Source organism: Rhinatrema bivittatum, chromosome 6 (genome assembly GCF_901001135.1).
Source record: "Rhinatrema bivittatum chromosome 6, aRhiBiv1.1, whole genome shotgun sequence".
Taxonomy (NCBI): Eukaryota; Metazoa; Chordata; class Amphibia; order Gymnophiona; family Rhinatrematidae; genus Rhinatrema; species Rhinatrema bivittatum.
In genome coordinates, this window is record NC_042620.1 from 144,696,872 (window position 1) to 144,716,261 (window position 19,390).

Genomic DNA, 19,390 nt, shown 5'->3' on the forward strand with positions numbered 1-19,390 from the left:
GCTTGTGTCCATACACACGCGTCTCGCCGCATAAGCGGATTTATGTTGGAATTTTAAATCTTGTGCGCACTTGCGAGTGTTGTGATTTAAAATATGCCAACTGCGCATAAGTATGCTTCTATTTTAAGGGGTTACGCAAGCGATACTACTCCACATGACTCCCATAGGACTTTGTTGGCTTTAACGCACATATGTAAGTGGATTTTAAAACAGACTCGCACGAGGGACCTTCCCAGCTTTTCCATTTAGTCCACTAGTTTGCCCAGTCACTATTGAGGTCTTTCGGGCCCCCCAGTTGACCCGGACTCCTCAGCCTGTCCTGTGAGCTCTAAAATGCGAGATCTCCAGACTTGCTCCTCATCAGGAGCAGCAGTAAAGTTACGTGGATAACAAGCTGCCACGTGCTGCGGCCTCTGGTTTTAAAATATGGAATTACACACATAAGAGTTGGCCCCGCCCATGCCCCACCCCTTTTCCATCCCCTTATTTTTGGCGCGCACATGGGTATATATATGTGTGTGTGTAAATCCACAGTGTGTAAAATCCACAGTGCTCGCATGTGGCCCACATACAGGTGTACGAGGGCATTTTTGCACAAGCAACGCTTTTAAAATTTACCTCAAATTTCACACACTTTCTCTCATACCCTTATTCTCTCTCACTCTCTCGCTCTCTCGCACTGATGTCTACTGCTGGAGCTCCAGTTGACTGTGTTCATGGAGCCTTCTTTGATGCCCCCAGCCAGAAAGAGGCAGGCGGCAGCCAGCTAAGGACAGCTCCTTCTCTCATATGATCCCATAAAAGGATCATGGAATTATTTTACTATACAAGGCCAGAGGCAAAACAAAATTACCTCCTATCCTGAAGAACTGGTGTGATTCCCAATTAAAATACAATTCTACTTTATGCATGTCATTTGAAATCCTTATTCAAAACAAAACAGGAAATCTATGTTTTAAATCATTCCAGCTGATAAAAGCTTTTGATCAAGTCCCGTCTCTATATTTTGTATGTAATAATTGCATTCACTACTGTAGGTTTTTGATTGAGCTAGATAATTATAAAATGTCTTGTGGGATACCTCAGGTCTGACAGAAGGCTGAATATTCAGATTTACTGATGCAGGGTCTGTGTACATACCGCCTCATTTACAGGATTGCATTGTGGAAGGTGCTTAAAACCCTTAATAGAATTTAAGAAAGAAATCATTAGTACAAGTCTGTGGGTTGTTTTCTTTTTCCCCCTTTCACCTCCCATCTCAAGACTGAATGCCTGGATGGCTCAGGAGATGCTTACCATCCTGTGGGCTGAAGGGTTGCTTCCCCCAAGGCGTACCTTCAGCACCATTTGGTCAGCAGGAGGCAGCCACACTAGCTCCAGCTGTCTTCCCTTCATCTCTCAGACTGAGCATGCCACTTTCATGGCATGCTCATGTGCAGTACTAAGCTAGAAGCCTGGTCCACCTTAAAACCCATAGAGGGAGAGAGCTCTGTGGGCAGAATTCTGCTGGGCAGGATAAGAGGTGGAGCCCAGCTGGGATCAGGAGGCGCTGCATCTCCAGGAGAAGGCAGATCCTGAATCCACTCTTTATAAGGTACTGGTGTGAGTACACTGCTGGAGGTAAGCAGTGTACTTATATGCTGATTTATGCTTTAATAAAGTTGAAGTCTTTAATAATAAGGCTGGAGTCCATATGATACATGTTTCCAGTCTAGAAAGTTTGCTCTGCTAACCCACAGTTGTACTTTTAAGACCTTTTGGCATATTATTTACAACTGTTGCCACATGGCAACATTTTGAGTGCAGTGCCTGTTGATGTGAAGTTTGTATGGCTTTTATAATTATACATGGTATACTTCCTAGAATAAATTATTTTGCCAATGAAATCAAGCAACTGTGAGCTTGTGAATGGTACCATAAAGTAAGATTTTATTTGGAAGTGCTCTGTTTATTTCAGTTTGGTACCTATGGCAACAAAACAGGCCTGCTGAGTAACTCCAAGCCGCCAGAATAACTCTGAGCCAGTCCTGGCTTTTGAAATGCCACATGTGAGTGATCTCGAGTTTGGAATCTTGCTCTCATTGCTACAAAATACAAAACTGCTCATTTCAGAAAGCACATAAATGGGGAGTTAAAAACCAAAACAAAAATCAACACTGGCTCCAATTGTCTCTGATAGCTTAGAGATAGTCGGCAGGTCTGCGGAAAGCCTTCCGATTCAGTTAACTTCTGCAGAGTACTTTAAACATGTGTAAGCTTCAAATCAGCAGTTGGGGGGAGGTGCATTTATAGCTTATCCTAGCAATATGCAGGTGTGCATGTGTGAAGCTCTACACTCCTGCAAGGCACCCTGCACGGCCTATTTTTTTATTATTATTTTATAAGCCCAGTATATACATAATTTGCTAAAAATGAAACCAGCTTCCCACTCCCTCTGGGTTCTCTCAGAAGCAGAAGCACTGGAGGATGTCTGACTCGGCCAGTTTCAACATCACACACCTGCTGAATATCACTTTAAAATATAAATTATGCCTCATTAAATTACAATTAAATGGAATCATGATCATTTGTTTTTCTGGGAGGAAAATGTTTTGCATATTGAAAGTTTAATTGGCTGCAGGTGATAAAAAGGCTAAATAGATTAGCATCTCTTCATTTTATAAATACAACATTGGACATTTGAACAAGTTCAGAATGCTCAAGATAGTAATCTACCTGATTCTTTTGTAATACACAGTGAGGGCAATTTTCCTGCCGTGCTTGTAAAAAAATTCAGCTTGCGGGCTGGTTTTGAAAGGGAACCCCTCCTCCGCGTCACCCTTTGAAAACCCCACAGTGGGCCGGTGCTGCAGCAGTTTTTTACTCCACGTACTTTGCAGATGCAAAACAGAGCAAAGAATGCACGGGGATTTTAAATTGAATCCTCCTAGTACTGTGCAGGGCCCACCCTAACTCTACCCCTACCACTGCTACCCCTTGTCCTTTCATAGATGTGTGTATGTGGATGGGGCTGGACAATATTCAAAGGAGTTTTTTTTTCCATGGGTAAACACAAGTTTACCCACGAAAATCCCTTTGAAAATTGCTCTCAGGGACGGTAACTTTAAAACGAGCGTGCAGATGCCTGTATATGCGTGTATGAGCGCACAAACGTGTGTACACAGGAATTTTAAATCGTGTGTGTAATTGCGCGCACTAGATTAAAAATAAGCCCATTGCATGTAGGAGTGCTCCTAATTTTAAATGGTTACACAAGCAAATGTAGTTTGTGTATCTTCCTTAAGACTTTGTCGGCTTTAATGCAGGCAGGTAAGCGGATTTTAAAACATTCTCGTGTAAAGTACATTCCCAGTTTTACTAATTAGTCCACCAGCTTGCCCAGTCTATCTCTAGGTCATTCATACTCCACTGACACTTCAGCCTGAACTCCCCCCAGTTGACCCAGACCCCTCACCCAGTCATTTTAGGCTTAAAAAGATATTTCTACACACTTGTACCTCATCAAGAGCAGAAATAAATAAGTGCAGCTAACAGCCCACCGCGCACTGCAGCCACTGGATTGAAGCGCGTAAATGTTGACCCCGCCCCAGAACGCCCCTGACACACCCTGCCTCTGCCCCTTTTTTTCGCACATTGGGCTGCTCATGCACACGCATATACACATAATTGAGCCGTTTTAAAATATGAGTTGCTCTGACCATACTCACGTATATGGATCTTTTAATGCAAATAACTCTTTTAAAATTCATCCCATTATGGACTAGATATCAAACTGTTGTTTTTTTTGGTATTCCCTATTTTGGCTCAGCTCATATTTTTCCCCTATTTGTCTTTAATTTTCCATTAGGTGGAATTGCATCCTATGAGGCCTATGTACTGAAGCTTAGCATGCACAAACTACATAGCGTGTTGGCATGAGGTCATATAAAAAAATGTATGCAGGTAAAATTGGCTTTAAATATGTCTCTCCCTTTGCCCAAGTAACTTTATCTGTACAAAAACTTGGTGTGGGGAATTTTACCTGGACCAAAGGGAGATGGGCTGGAGGTATGACGAGGGTGGGCTAACGTTTTTAGCAGGAAAACACCATATTGAGCAGTATCTGGCTAAATTTATGCACCCAAGTCGATCTGCACAAATAACAGACCCGTTAACCAGAGAACTTTGTCCGCACAATATTACCTGGATATCCAGCAGATCACTTATCTGCATAAGCACAGCAAGATTTTGAATATGGATCTCTGAGTCCTTAGCAAGCATACTAAAATAGGGGTTCCCAATTATTAGTGGTTACATGCTAATTAACTCATACCTGCATGCAAATGAGAGAGCATCAGATGTGAATTAATCTTTAGCAAATGCTCTAAACTGTAGTGAGTGAATGTGGATGAAATAGCACAGGGAGTAAACACCTACCTCACCTTGGGGTGAGTATTAAATATTTGCTTGTCTCAGGACTAGCAATCTATTTAACAGTGAGAGGAGTAACTGCCTTTGGGATCTCCCCCAATACACAACCCACCACAAATCACCATCATCAAGGTCAAGGGGACCTTAATTCCCAATCACCCCTCCACTGCCTTCCCTGTCTCCCACCAAGGGGTTTTCATACCCTGATGACATCATCCACCCCACCTCACATGACAACTCAAAGATAAAAGGGTTGCATTGCTCTATTGTTCTCTCCCACGCCACCAACACCCATATCAAGGACCGTGGTGCCTTGGACATTCTCCAAGCATCAGATATGTCCCACCCCTGCAACATCAAGTTATCAAGAGGTTTTGCTCAGGGGTAGGGGAGGAACTGGGCCATGGGAAGCTTTGACTTTGGTGTTGGGGTGAAAGTTGGATCACCGTGGGCCTTGACTTTGGGGTTGGGAAGGGGATGGGTGGAAGATTGGGGCATAGAGACCCTTTTTATATCTGGTAGCTTCTTCCTGCTCCTTTGGGCTTCCAGCTGTAGTTTGAACCAGGGTTAGGATCTAGTGCCATGACTCTTCATTGGCAACCACCCAGGGATTTTTTTCCCCTAAATCAAATCCCTCCTAACTCACTTAGTCCAGTCATTGAAGTGACAGTTCCTGGCTGAGATACATGCACCAGGACTCTCTAGAGACCTGCAGCCATGGGACCTAAATCCAGCCACTAGATGCCACCATTGTGCATTGACTATGATTCCTCCCTCTCCCTCTCCAGTGGACTGTGGACTCTGCCTCCACAGCATCCTCAATCCTGACCAAGGTGGAGAGTAGACTTGAGCTGGGAAGCAAACCCAGTTTTCGGCGTCCCCTTCTACTTTGTGGAGGTGGAAGTGGGGGTCGGGTGAAATCCCCCTTGCTAACTTCCCTTTCGGCTTGGCTTGTTAGAATGGGAGATTTTTAGATGTAGTTAGTGTGCCCACTACACTGTTTAGCTTCTTTGGTTAGCGTTCATGCTATTTTTGCATGCTTGCTATAACAGCAGCATTTTAGTGGGTGCATGAACATCTTTAGTGCATTTCCCATTAAGAACTTAAGAAGTGCCATGTTGGATCAGACCAAAGGTCCCTCGAGCCCTTCATCTTGTCTCTGAAAGTGGGCAGTCCCTAAAAGCAGATTCAGCTTTTTGCTGCTCACTTCCTCTGTCAAAGGTTGGGTCTCCCTGAATCACCTGGTTAATAATTATTTATGGACTTTTCTTCCATGAGATTGTCCAAACCCTTTTTAAACCCAGCTATGCTAGTTGCCTTGACCACATCCTCTGGCAACAAATTTCACAGTTTGATTGTTTGTTTTATCATGCACACTAAAACATTTATAGCATGGACTTTAGTGCATATCACCTATATAGGTTATTTTAGACAAATTATTTTAAGGCAGGAATCCTCACTGATCTCTCTCTCTTTTTCTGTGGCTTGCGTGTGCTAAAAGAATTGGTCACTGTAGGCCAGATCTTAAAATCTATGCCCAATTTTATAACATGCGCGTGCTGCCGCGCACATGTTATAAAATCCAGGCTCGGCGCACGCAAAGTGCACACATGTGCACCTTGCGTGCGCCGAGCCCGAGGGGAACCCCGATGGCTTTCCCCGTTCCCTCCAAGGCCGCTCCGAAATCGGAGCGGCCTTGGAGGGCACTTTTTTTCTGCCCCCCCCCCCCCACTTCCCCTCCCTTCCCTTATCTAACCCATCCCTAACTGAATCCCCACCCTACCTTTGCTTCAAACGTTATGCCTGCCTGAGGCAGGCATAACTTGCACGCGCCGGCCAGCTGCCAGTGCGCCATGCCCCGGCACAGGCCGCTGTGCCGGAGCACTCGACCCGGCCCCCGGACCACTGCCACCCCCAGCCATGCCCCCGGACCGTCCCCCGAACCGCCGCCACGCCCCAGACCGCCCCCGAACCACCGCCACGCCCCTGGCCATGCCCCCTGACCACCCCTTTTTCGAAGCCCCAGGACATACCCGTGTCCCGGGGCTTGCACGCGCCACCGAGCCTATGTAAAATAGGCTTGGCACGCACAGGGGCAGGTTTTCGGAGGTTACGCACGTAACCCTTTGAAAATCTACCCCATGTGCATTAGATGTTTGTCTTTCATGCTTGTTAAGGGATCTTTTTCCAATGAGAATAATGGAATCTCTAATGACTGTATGTAGAGACATTACAGACATTTGTGACTTTGCTCCAGGGAGTCCAACCAAACCTGAGCTTGAGCCAATTCTAGTTTGAACATTTATTTTTTCATAAACTGGGACACAACTTGAATCATTATTTGAAAGTCTTCGTTGAGCCTGAACCGGAACAGAGTCAAAAAAAGCAATTCAGGTTACTGGTTCATTGAGTTTGACTACAAAAATGATGTAGTACACTCTGTGGGGCTTCATAATCAGAATAAGAACATGAAACCAATATTTAGGAGAATATACATTTTGGATTTGTGTGGGGCAGGTTTCTGTACTCTGCCCTCTCAAAGTCTGTGAACCATCAATGCCAGGAACTGAACTGGAGACTGGCTTCCTCATTACTGCATAATGCACTGTAACAAATTATAAAGATAAATAGCCTAATGGAGGAGGAAAGGAGGAGAGGACCCCATGATGTGCAGTGTAGAGTGCCTCCCCCATGGTGCACTTCTTAGCTAGCCTTCGTAGACAATGGATCAAATATATAAGGCTGTCCCTAGATAGTCGATCGAATTGAGGCAACTGCCTGAGGATTTGTGCTTTGCATCAGCAGCTTCCAGAAAAATGGCAAGAAAGTCACAGTGCTTGTTAAAAGAGTTACCACAGCACTTGTTAAAGCAACCAATGTGCTGTCCGCCCAAGGCCCAGTCCTTCTTGCTGTGCTATGGTTGCACGGTAGCAGCAGCCTCTTCTGTCTTCCTCCCCTTCCTACTGGCATAATCTTGCCCCCTAACCCTTCCTGGTAGGAGGTGAGCACTGCTCAACTGCCTCCCCTTCTCTCCCATGGGTAAAAGGTGAGCACTCCTTCTTACCTGCATCTTCCCCCCCCCTTCACCTTCGACTAACTTCAATATGAAATCTGAACTTGTGGTGCTGATGTATCCTGTAAGACTATAGGGCCCTCCATTGTTCAGATTTCAGATTGAAAGTGGCAAAGGAGGTGGCAGGTAAGATGTATTCTCTGCTCCTGCCAGTGGGATGGAGGGGGGGAGAGAGAAAGGCACAAGTATGTGGTGGTGGGGAGGAGAAAAAAGGATGGAATGAAATATAGGAAGAAGATGGATGCAAAGGAGAGGAAGACAGCATCATGAATGAGCTTGAAGATGTTGGAAGGCCTTTTTTTAAAACAGGTTCATTTCTTAAATGTGATCACTGTTGGGCACACTAGCAGTTGATGTATTGAAAGAGAAGTCAGCTGCTTGACTTGTTGCAGAAGCAAGCAATGCATGCAAGAAGCTAAGAAACCAAGCAAATAATGGTAGTTATGAAATAGTTAAAACTGAAAAAAAAACCATATTGGATTGCCTTACAAGATAGCTCTCAGCTTGTAATATGGTGGAGCAATTGTTGGAACTGCAGGAATTATGTCAAGGCAAGGCATTATCAAATCATGATCTTCACATCAACAACAGTGAATGAATATCAGTTCAGGAACTGACAGTTGCTCTGCAACTTGCCAACATAGTAACTAAAAACACTGTAATCCGAATAGTTTACCATAGAGCATGTCTGTGCTATGAGACATGGTTGAAGTGTCAAGCAGAAATATCAAATACAGCAACATGGATTTTCTAGCAGATTACTAGAAAGGTGGATTGTCCAGGTCAGAAGTAACCAGCAAATCCCAAAACGCAGATCTATTTCTTGTTACTCCCAGGGATTGCAATGGCTTTAGCTGGTCTACCTGGCTAATAAAGTAATATGGACTTAGGAACTTGTCCAGATTTCTTTTAAACTCATCTATGCTAGTCACTTTGACCATGTGTCTTAGCAAGAGATTTCATAGCTTGGTTATGCACTGCCTGGCTAATTTAAAAAGAATGCTTGTCGCCCATAAACATGTGTATTGGCACATGAGCGGAGATATCGTGTGCGCACATATGCACGTATCATTTAAAATACTTCTTCCGCGTGTGTGTGATCTTAAAAGGTGCCTCGAGCAAATGTCCCATGCATATGTCACCAGAGCTTTAGCGGCTTTTATGTGCGTATGCTTGCACATGGGGAAACCCAGTTTTTTCATGCCCTTACAAGAAAGAAAGTGAGAGAGCACTGTAAGAGGGGCACTTTCAACTCAGGCTTGATTTGGGGGGAGGCGGTGTTACCTTACTGCGCTACAGACCCTTGCCCCCTGGCCATGGGGGAGGGAATGAAGGACTTGAACAGGTAAATGTAAATCAGTTATTTACTTTCTCAGATAATAGGACTAGGGGGCACACCATGAAGTTAGCAAGTGGCTCATTTAAAAAAGAAACAAAAATCGGAGAAAATTCTTTTTCACTCCATGCGTAATTAAGCTGTGGAATTCATTGCCAGAGGATGTGGTTACGGAAGTTAGTGTAACTGGGTTTAAAAAAGGTTTGGATAATGTTCTTATGATTCAAACCCACCCTGAGCTGAAAGTGCCCCTCTTACAGTGATAGATAGATATAGTATTATATTGTCTCCCCCCCCCCCCCCCCCCGAGTGTATATGGTGGCTCAGCAGTCTTGAAGTCCCCTCTGGCTCTTCATCCTGTAAGCTACCCACTTGACACTGAACCCTCCTGCTGTGCTGACATCACTAAAACTCGAGATCTCCAGACTTGCTGCTCATCAGAACTATTAGTAAAGTTACGCAGATAACATGCTGATGCGCGCCATGGTCAGCTCTTCTAAAATTTGGAGTTGCACACGTAATTCTTGGGAATGCCCAGGCCCTGCCCCTTTGTTCTTGATGCACGCATGCACTTTGCAGCTTCTTAAAATTTGCGTTCCTCTTGTGCAGCCCACATACACGTGTATAGGGATGTTTTTGCACGAACAATGCTTTTAAAATCCACCTGTGAGTGAACAAATACTAATTATGATTTGTTTTAAATCTGCTGTTTGTTAGTTTCATAGTGTCTCCTTTTTTAGTATTATTTGAAAATGTAAATAACCATCCTTTATTAACCCTTCCACTCCACTCATGATTTTATAAACTTTGAACATGATCCCTCTCAGCAATCTCCTTTTTCAAGCTGAAGAGCCCCAACCTGTATTGCTTCTTATCATAGAGGGAGCCTATTTTTATTACCTTTCTCTTCACCCTTTCTAGTTCCTCTTTCTTTTTTGAGATGATATGACCACAACTTCACACAGTATTCAAGGTGCAGTCACACCATTCCTTTTTTTTGGATCATTTCTAATACACTATTTGCTTTCTGACCGCCACTGCACACTTTGCTGAGGATTTCAAAGTATTGTCCACAAGGACTCCAACATCCTTTTCCTGGATGGTGACTTCTAATACAGAATCTAGCATTATGTACCTTATTTGGAATTATTTTTCCCTACATGGATCACTTTTCATTTTTCCACATTAAATTTCATCTGCAATTCAGATGCTTAAGTCTCTTAGGGCCTCATTTTCCAAGCACTTTACCGCGTGCGATAAATTCGCAAATCGCGTTAACAGCTGTTAACGCAATTTGTGAATGCAAATTAGTAATTTGATATTCAGGGGGCGGAGTTGGGGCGGAGCATATGTAAAGCAGGAACCTGTTTATCGTGTGCGGCGAAACAGCCGCAGTGTTAGCGCGGCTAATAACTACAACCCTCAAATTTGCGTTATGGACTGCGCTACGGGCCAGAAAAGGATTATCGCCATCCACAATAGTTCCGGACAGCCCGTTTCAGGCTCCCGGGGGGGGGGGGGGGAGAGAGAGAGAGAGAGAGAGAGAGAGAGAGAGAGAGAGAGAGAGAGAGAGAGAGAGAGAGAGAGAGAGAGAGAGAGAGAGAGAGAGAGAGAGAGAGCCTTAGCCTTACTATAGTGCCTATGCCCTAGACAGCTATTTTAATCCCTATGGGAGGGCCACCTACTAACTCGGGGTGGGGATTAGGTATCAGCGTCGGGGGTTGGGGGCCACTTTCGCATTCCACATGAGACCTACGGAAAGAACAGTGGTCTCTAGTGAAGATTTGCTGGCCGTCGGAGTGAGGAAACTCACTCCAAGAGGAGATTTGGGCAACGTTCTCTCCACCTAGCTTGATGGACACTCTACCTGGGCAACAACAAGCTAGGTGGAGAGAACGTTGCCCAAATCTCCTCTTGGAGTGAGTTTCCTCACTCCGACGGCCAGCAAATCTTCACTAGAGACCACTGTTCTTTCCGTAGGTCTCATGTGGAATGCGAAAGTGGCCCCCAACCCCCGACGCTGATACCTAATCCCCACCCCGAGTTAGTTGGTGGCCCTCCCATAGGGATTAAAATACCTGTGTAGGGCATAGGCACTATAGTAAGTCTCTCTCTCTCTCTCTCTCTCTCTCTCTCTCTCTCTCTCTCCTCTCTCTCTCTCTCTCCTCTCTCTCTCTTCTCTCTCCTCTCTCTCTCTCTCTCTCTCTCTCTCTCTCTTGTTATTGGAAAATGAGGCCCTTAGTCTTGCAAGATCTTCCTGCAGTTCTTCACATCCTGCTACTGCTTTAACAGCATTGGATAATTTCATATCTTATGTAAATTTGATTGCCTCACTCATTCCCTTTGAGAGATCATTTCTGAATATGTTAACCAGCATAGGTTCTAGTACAAGTCCTTGGGCACTCACTAATGACCTTTCTCATTTGGAAAACTGACCATTTGGTTCTACTGTCTGTTTCCTGTTTTGTAACCAGTTATCATTTAGAATAAGACATTGTCTCTTATCCAATGACTTTGTCTGAATGACATCGTCAGATGTCTTCTGAGAATCCAGATACACTATATCAATATGCTAACCTTTATCTACATGTTTGTTTACACCTTCAAAATAATCTAATATATTGATAAGGCAAGATTTCCCTTTGTTAAAACCCTGTTAACTCTTCCCCATTAAAGCTATGTCTACCTATATGGCCAGTAATTTTGTTTTTAAGAATAGCTCCTACCATTTTGCCCAGCACTGATGTCAGGCTTACTGGTCACAGTTTCCTGTATCACCCAGGAACCCTTCTTAAAAAGTAGGTGTTACTTTGGTCACTCTCAAGTCTACAGGAACTGTAGTTGTTTTAAATGATAGCTTACAGATTACTATTAAGAGGTCAGCAATTTCATGTTTGTGTTCTTTCAGAACACTGGGGTGAATACTATCTAGTCCTGGTGATTTGCTATGCTTGATTTTTGCCAGTTTGATCCATTATATTTTCCATATCTTGAAGGCCGAGACAAAAATTGTTTTTCTGCTATTTTCCTGTTCTTCCTGAGCACCACTTTTACCTCTTGGTCATTTTGATCCCAGCTGACACCCTCACAGGCTTTTTGCTTCAAATGTACTTGAAAAAAATAATTATTAGTCTTTGCATCTCTGGCAAGCTTTTTCTCAAATTCTTTCTTGGCCTGTCTCACTACAGTTTTATATATAACTTGCCAGTACTTGTTCTTTTGCCTATTTACCTCTTTTAGGGTCTCTTTCCATTTTTGAAAGATAGCTTTTTGACTCTAACTGGTGGTAGTCATTTGGTCTTCCTTCGACCTATTTTTCATGCATGGAATACATTTTATCTGGACTTCCAAAATTGCATTTTTAAACAATGCCCATGCCTCATGCAATTTTTAACTTTGTCAACTGCTGCTTTTAGTTTCCTTCTGACTAATTTCCTCATTCTGTTGTAGTCTCCCTTTTTAAAATTATTTGCTATAGCAGTAGTTTTATTTAATATCCTCCCTTCAGTGATTATGTGAAATTTGAATGTATTAGGATCATTAATTTGTCATTTACCTTCAGTAGGACTAAAAGTATCAGTTACTAAAATCAGGATTAGTTGAACATTATTGTAAATCCCTAAATGACTCTTAATTAGAACATCTTCCTCCTGTTAAGGGTAGCAATCTCTATAATAAAACAAATGTGACTAGGAGATGGGGGGATCCAGACACCAGTGATCACTTGTCCACTTTCTTAGAGCAAGCAAGTGACTTTGCAAGCTAGAAAAATGACTTTCCCAGCACTCAAGTATGCATTCAGAATTAAATTGAAACCTTAAACTACATATAAGATTGTTGCTTACAATATTTTCCCAACACTCAAATATACATGCAGATTATACAAAGATTAATTGAAGCTCTCAGACTGCTTCCTACTGCATAAATATATAAATACAGTAATAGTTCAACCTTTAAACAAATTCCTTTGCGAAATTTAAGCACACTTTCCCAGCAAACCAATATTCATGTCCTGCTTATCTACCAACAGACACAGCTTCTGCTTACAGCACTCCCTCAGGACCTTGAATGTGAGCTGTGCCAGTTGTTTCAGTTTGACTTAGTGGTGCCTTCAACTCAAGTAAGCATTGAATGGGCATCTTCGAGTTTAAAATGTATATTGTCACCACAGAAATTCAATGTGAAGGAGGAAATCTTGCTGGATGTTTTGTTAGCGAGGCTAAACAGAAATGTCAGAATACTGAGTATAAAACAATACAAATCAACCATATTGGAAATATGCCATAGAACTGTTCATTTTAAAAAGATCTATTCATTGTTGGTAATTATTAGTTTCTCTAGTTTTATGAAAACAGGTGAAATATATAAATCTTGAGAAGTTAACTCAACTAATCTCTGATAGTTTTGTGATTTACTAATGCCTTGTCTTTTTCTTTAAAATTGATTTGGTTGCTTCTTCACTTAACTTGCCTTTGATTGTACAATTTCACAGAGCAAATAAAATATGCAGTGTACATTTATTATTAAATGCTTAAAATATTTTTTTTTGTTTTATTATTTATTTATTTACATTTTGCCTTTCTCAACAGAAATTGGCCATGTTTCATAGTACAATTTAGGCCTTTTGGTTTATTCTCTCCCACTCTGCAAATAGTCATTATAATGTGCCTTTATAGATAAATTTTCTTATGCAAACTAGAATTGATTTTCACATATGCAGTACTTGTCAAAAGTATATGTGTGTATTTTTTATTTATTTAAAAACATATATTCTGCAGCAGCTTTCAGGCAAGCAGCGTTTAGGGTGGATTACAAGCTATACATCCATAAAGCATTAAACATCATAAAACTATAACACAAACTTGTGTGTATGTACAAAGGGCATATTAGTGACAGATGAAGTATATGTAGGAAGAACACAACAGGATATATGTTAAAGGATTTTGACATTTTTTGGATGCACTGTGCGGCATGAGGCCATGTACATCTTTGAGTATGTTATTACACTTAAAGGGGTACATTTTTCCGAAAGGTGCTGGCAGGGAACACAGTTACTTTTAGATCCATATCAACCAACCTGATGTTCAAACAAAAAGTACCTAGTGTACGTTCACGAATTGCTTATATTTTTGAAAATTAAAATTATGTGTGTAGTTTTCAGCCACATCTCTGAAACATCTCCCTCCTTCCCAGAATGTTTTTTAAAATGCGGTTGAGCGTGTCCATATTGTGCAGATCCATGTGCCCTTTTAGGCAACTGAATATCCACGTAACAGATTCAGCCATTTTACCTTATTGGATGCCAACCAAACCTGTGAAAATGGACCCTAAGAAATAACTTCTGATAAAAACAAAAACGATGCCTTTTTTTTTAAGCTGAAAACATATTGACTTTGTATTTTTTATTGCATGCTCAGCTGTTTTAGTTCAAATTTTGTGAAAATATAGCCTGTTGTGATGTCTTCAGGTACTGTAAAAGCTGGTTTTGCCATTGCTTGGGGCCCTCCATGTGTTGTATGTGCAAAAAAAGAACAGGTGTACATTAAACGTTTGAGTGTGTATGTACATAATCTCTCTTTCTTCCAAACACTATCCGAACATACTTTTCAGAATTGGGCATGCAGCAGGCACTGAGTTACATAGCTTGGGAGGGGCCTAGTTTTGGGGCCTACCTTAGGCTATATGACATCTTGAGGGTAATTTTATAACTGTGGGTAGCAGTATAGTCTATGTGTGACTTTTACACACAGCCTTTATATCACATTTTCAAAGTACACCTATGTGTATGTGTTTGCTTTGAAAATTACCAGGTAAGTGGCCTGCTGAACGTACACACTTGCCTGCACAAAGTTCAGCCTGCTTTATCAAGGGCGTAGCTTGTGCTGGTTAGTTTGCGTGTATGTGCATAAGTCTCAGCTCCATGCCCCAGAGCACCTCTCCTCAGTGCACGTAAAACGTGTGCGCAAAATCAGTTTATGCGCATCCTTTCACGCGCACTGAACCCCAGGCTATTGCGTAATGGCCATTTATGTGTGGGAAACCAGGTATCAGTGCATGTAAATGACTTTAAAAATTCATCCTGTTATGAATAGGGGGAAGCAAAAGAACAGTCTTGTCATCACTGCCAGTGAAAGCTGCAGTGCCTCAGATTGGGATGACATAGGGGACTGACAGTAGATGAAAGATCGAAAGAAGGAATGATCTCCCAAGAGCTCTCCTGACTGGTCTCCTTCTGCTCAGAGTCCTTCGCCACACCGCCCCTCTCGAGCAGCTTACTGATGTTTTTCTTTAAAAGCTAGCACCCGATTATAGGTACAATATAGACTTTAAAAGATAAAGGCCACCTTCAGTCTTTGAAATTAAAATAAAGGATGTTTTGTAATTCATCAAAAAGAGAGAAGAACATAAATTACATTTACCGGAAATCCATGATCTCATTATGTAAATCTGTGCCTGGAAAGCAATTATGTAAAGTACAAACAGTCCCCCCCCCCTTCCCTTAATTTCGGTAGACGTCACACCTCAAGCTTCACCCAATTGCAGCCCAGCTGGTTCTACCAAACAAATTAAAAAAAAACCATGACTTGGCTTTTTTTTAATTTTTTGAACCAGGGATTGCTGTCAGAGATCCTCCGTAAAGAAGAAGACCCTCGAACGGCCTCTCAGTCCCTCCTCGTAAACCTGAGGGCAATGCAGAATTTCCTCAATTTGCCTGAGGTGGAGCGGGACCGCATATATCAGGACGAGAGAGAAAGGAGCATGAACCCCAATGTCAGCATGGTGTCGTCTGCGGCCAGCAGCCCCGGCTCCTCTAGAGTCCCCCAGGTAGGTGCCTGCCCTTTTCATTGTTGTAAATATACATCGAGCGCCCTTTTGAATTTGAGATCCGGGTCTTCTGTGATAAAGCGGTAGCAACCTTTCTCTCTGCTTTCTGAGATTCAGTATTATAGGTCACATGGTAGTGGGATGTTCTTTCTTAGATTTGGAATGGTGGGGAGAAGTGCTGGGGGTGGAGAGGGAAACCTTTTGAGCTCAAATGCCATAAAGGGGTACGGTTAGGTGGAGTGGAGAGGGCTTAAGAGATGGACAGTGCACACAAGGGGAGGTCACACGTTTCCTAAACGCTTCCCTAAAGAAGAGGTGTTGCTTACAAACTGGGAAGCAGCGGACGTGCCCAGCGTGAGAGGAAACTCCCATCTCTCCACATTGCCGCCTCCCTGTGATAATTCCCAGTCCTGTGCTGGCCGTGCAATTGGAAAGGCGGGAGGGAGTAGCAGTGTGACAGAGGACTCTCTTCCTGCTGCTTACGGTTACAGTACGACTCCACATTATCTAGGCTGGCTGAGCCATACCTGGGTTTGCCCCATTGCATCCAGGGAGATGTAGTTCTAATTTCCTGGACTATATATCTCCAGGCCTGCAGTGGAATAAAAACCAGGATTCACTCGTCCTGTCCTAGGCGATGTGGAGTCGTCGGGCTGTGGTGCTTTCACTGCCTCCTGCTCTGCACACGCTAGCTACTGTCCAGCTAGTACATGAGGAAGGTTGGGGCATGGGACAGAGAGGAAAGGAAAACGGCCAAGAATGGATTGGAGAGGGAGCTGAGAATTAGTAGGAGATAGGGGGGGATGGAAAGAGCATTGTGAGAACGAAAGAGGGAAGAGAGTTGAGAATGGTTAGGGGAGGGAGATGGAAATGGAATGGAGAGGGGAGCAGAGAATTGAGTGAGAAAGAGGGGGGGAGAGAAGCTAAGCTAAGACAAATAAACCAGGAAGAAAGCAGGACAAAAATAAAGAACAAGAGAAGAAAGGAAGTAGAGAGGAGGAGCTAAAATGAGAGATACCAGGGAAAAGTGAGCTAAGGGAACAGGAAATGATAGCTTAATTCTTGTGAGTAGCATAGTAACCTTTACAACTTTATTCTAACCTGGTCATTATGTACGTATGTTAATTATGTACCACCTACATTGTAACTTTAATATGACTTAAAGCATCATTTTGGTTTAATAGGGTCTCTTTCTGCCTTTAAAAGGAGGCCCTAGGAAGCACAGACCAGGGATGTCCATTTTTGAAAATTTTAGTATAAAAACTTTTCAAAGACTACCTAAGGCTTCCTTCTCTAGCCATGGTCACTTTACAAATTAAAGAAAAAGGTTGATTTACAAAAGATTCAATCCCATTATTTTATGGAGTGGTTTTCCTGTAGGCTTGTGATCCCGGTATGCACTTTAAAGGGTTGATTTTCAAAGTATTTTATGCACATAGGGCTGGATTTTCAAAAGCATTTCTGCGCCTAGAACCTGGTTTTACGTGTGTCCAAGGACTTTTGAAAATCTCCTGGGGGCTTGCAGGCTTAAAAATATGCGCATAACTCTTGCACGTATTGCTACGCGCACAAAAAAAGAGACATTCCGGAGGGCACAGCTGGGGATGGGGAAATCGTTTACGCGTATACTTTGGATTTTAAGAAGTGTGTGTATAAATGTATGAACGCACATTTAACCCCTGCACTGGAGGAGGGTTTCCGAGCACAGCCCTGATTTTCAAAGCTGATTTAGGTGCGTACATCCTCTTTGAAAATTTGGGCAAAAGTCTGCAAGTACTTTTACTCGCAAACTTTTGCCCTCCGCACGCGGTTAGAAAATTAGGCTCACAAAACCTCATCTTACGTATGAAAATTATGCTCTGCGAATCAGTACGTGGGTTCTGCGGGTAGAAGAACATGTGAAACCTGTGTTTACGTGTACATTTGCCCACAGTAGGAAGAAGCTTTCCGGAGGGTTGAGTTGGGGTGGAGAAAGGATTTACACACACTCTTTCAGTTTTGTTTTGTTTTTTTAAGTATGCGCGTAAATCTCCATACACAAAGTTACACCAGCTCCCAAAAGGTGTGACTTTGTGTGTGTGCGCATGACCGCCCGGTTGGAATTTTCAAAGTGGATTTATGCGCATAAGTCTGCTCTGAAAATTGGGGCTGAAGTCCTACTTACAGACTTAACTCTGTGCGGGCTGTTATAAAATTGCCCTCTGATCCAGAAGTTCCAAACCTGTCCTGGGGGGGGGGGGGGGGGGGAACGACGACCCCCAGCCAGTCAGTCAGTTTTTCAGGATATCTGCAATGAATATGAATGAGATAAAATTTGCATGCTGTGCAGACAGTGCATGTACCTTTTATCTCATGCATATTCATTGCAGATATTCTGAAAACCTGACTGGCTGGGGTCCACCAGGACAGGTTTGGGAAGCACTTCTCTAAACTATTGTACGACTTGTGTACTTTTTTGTGGCTGCATGTTGTGTCCATGCAGTCGTGCTTTTTCTGGTAATTAAGACCATTCTCAGTGCTGTATTCACTTTTCAGCAGCAGCTGCATGCCCACTTAAGAAAAATGTTTTATTTATTTTGTTCTTAATGTAACAAACAGAGGAGCCAATCATTCACCCATTTTTGATTTGATATATTTAGTATTCGTTCTATTTAGTAACGGTAAGGATGTAGTAGGATGTAAAAAAGATATAGCTTCCTATAGCTGTGCATTACAGTAGGAGATTTTTTTAAAAGGAAACTGTTAATTTGTCAAAGGTAGTTTTCCCTTAGAGAGTTGGCAGACCTGTCACGTAGTGCTCTGGTCACATCTTAATGTGATCTCGAAAGCTCATATATATCATTTTTTTTTCTTTTATTGGGCCGATGAAAGCTTATCACTGCACATGAACCGTCCCGATCTGAGATATAATTACATGTTCTGGGTTCAGAGTGAGTAGACATCTGCCATGGAATCAGAAAATACAAAGCTGTCCTCGTTCAGTTTTCTTATCCACTGAGATTATTATTAGGGACCTTCATTTTCAGTTCTTAGTTTTTTTCCTGGGAATTTTAATGTTATAATGCAAAAAATATCAGTGGAAAAATGACTTTCACTGATTTTTTCCCTGTGTGTTATAACTGTCATTTTTCCACCAGTTTTTGTGTGTGTGTGTGTGTTTTGTGTGTTATAACATTGAAAATCCCAGGAAAAATAATATAAAAATTGAAAATGAGGGTTCCTAGTTATACACTCATAGGCCAACTGAGCACCCAATCTAGGCCAAATTTTGGCCACCTACATTTGGAAGAATTTTCAGGTGCATCTAGGCACCTAGATTTTTGACTGAAAATGTCCTAACTTTTAGATGGGCAAAATTTGGCCCTCTAGATTTAGGCTGCTCAGCCTGGACTGAAAATGAATGCCCAAACTCTCCCCTTTCCCCAATCCAGAATGCCCTCCCTGCTCAGTCCTCATACTTTATTCTCTCCCCCTCCCGAGCAGCGACCTCTTTCCTCCCTCCACTCGATATAATGAAAATCTGTGGTCGGCCTCTCATCCTGGGCTCCCATCCCTCTGAAATTTCCACTTACAATTCCAGAGGGTCTTCCGTCTTTGCCACCAGGAAGGATGCAGTCTCCCTCCCGCTGGCACTGTTGGCTTAGGCCAGATGATTTTACTTGAGATCCATTCATGCATCAAATAATACACCTTGGGTAGATTTTGTTTTCCTAGAGACATATTTGGATAACTTTTTGCATCAATAC

General features: G+C 42.7%; 1 protein-coding gene across 2 annotated transcripts in view; it reads left to right on the forward strand.

The window, feature by feature from the left end:
* SATB2 (SATB homeobox 2) overlaps window positions 1–19,390 on the forward strand; it is a 345,958-nt gene that overhangs the window by 226,785 nt on the left and 99,783 nt on the right. The window contains exon 8 of one of the 2 annotated variants that reach the window (XM_029606039.1): window positions 15,432–15,644. The exons of the other annotated variant lie outside the window; for it this stretch is intronic. Within the exon in view, the coding sequence (XP_029461899.1) occupies window positions 15,432–15,644 (213 nt within the window). The remainder of the gene's footprint in view (window positions 1–15,431; window positions 15,645–19,390) is intronic. 2 annotated transcript variants of the gene reach the window in all.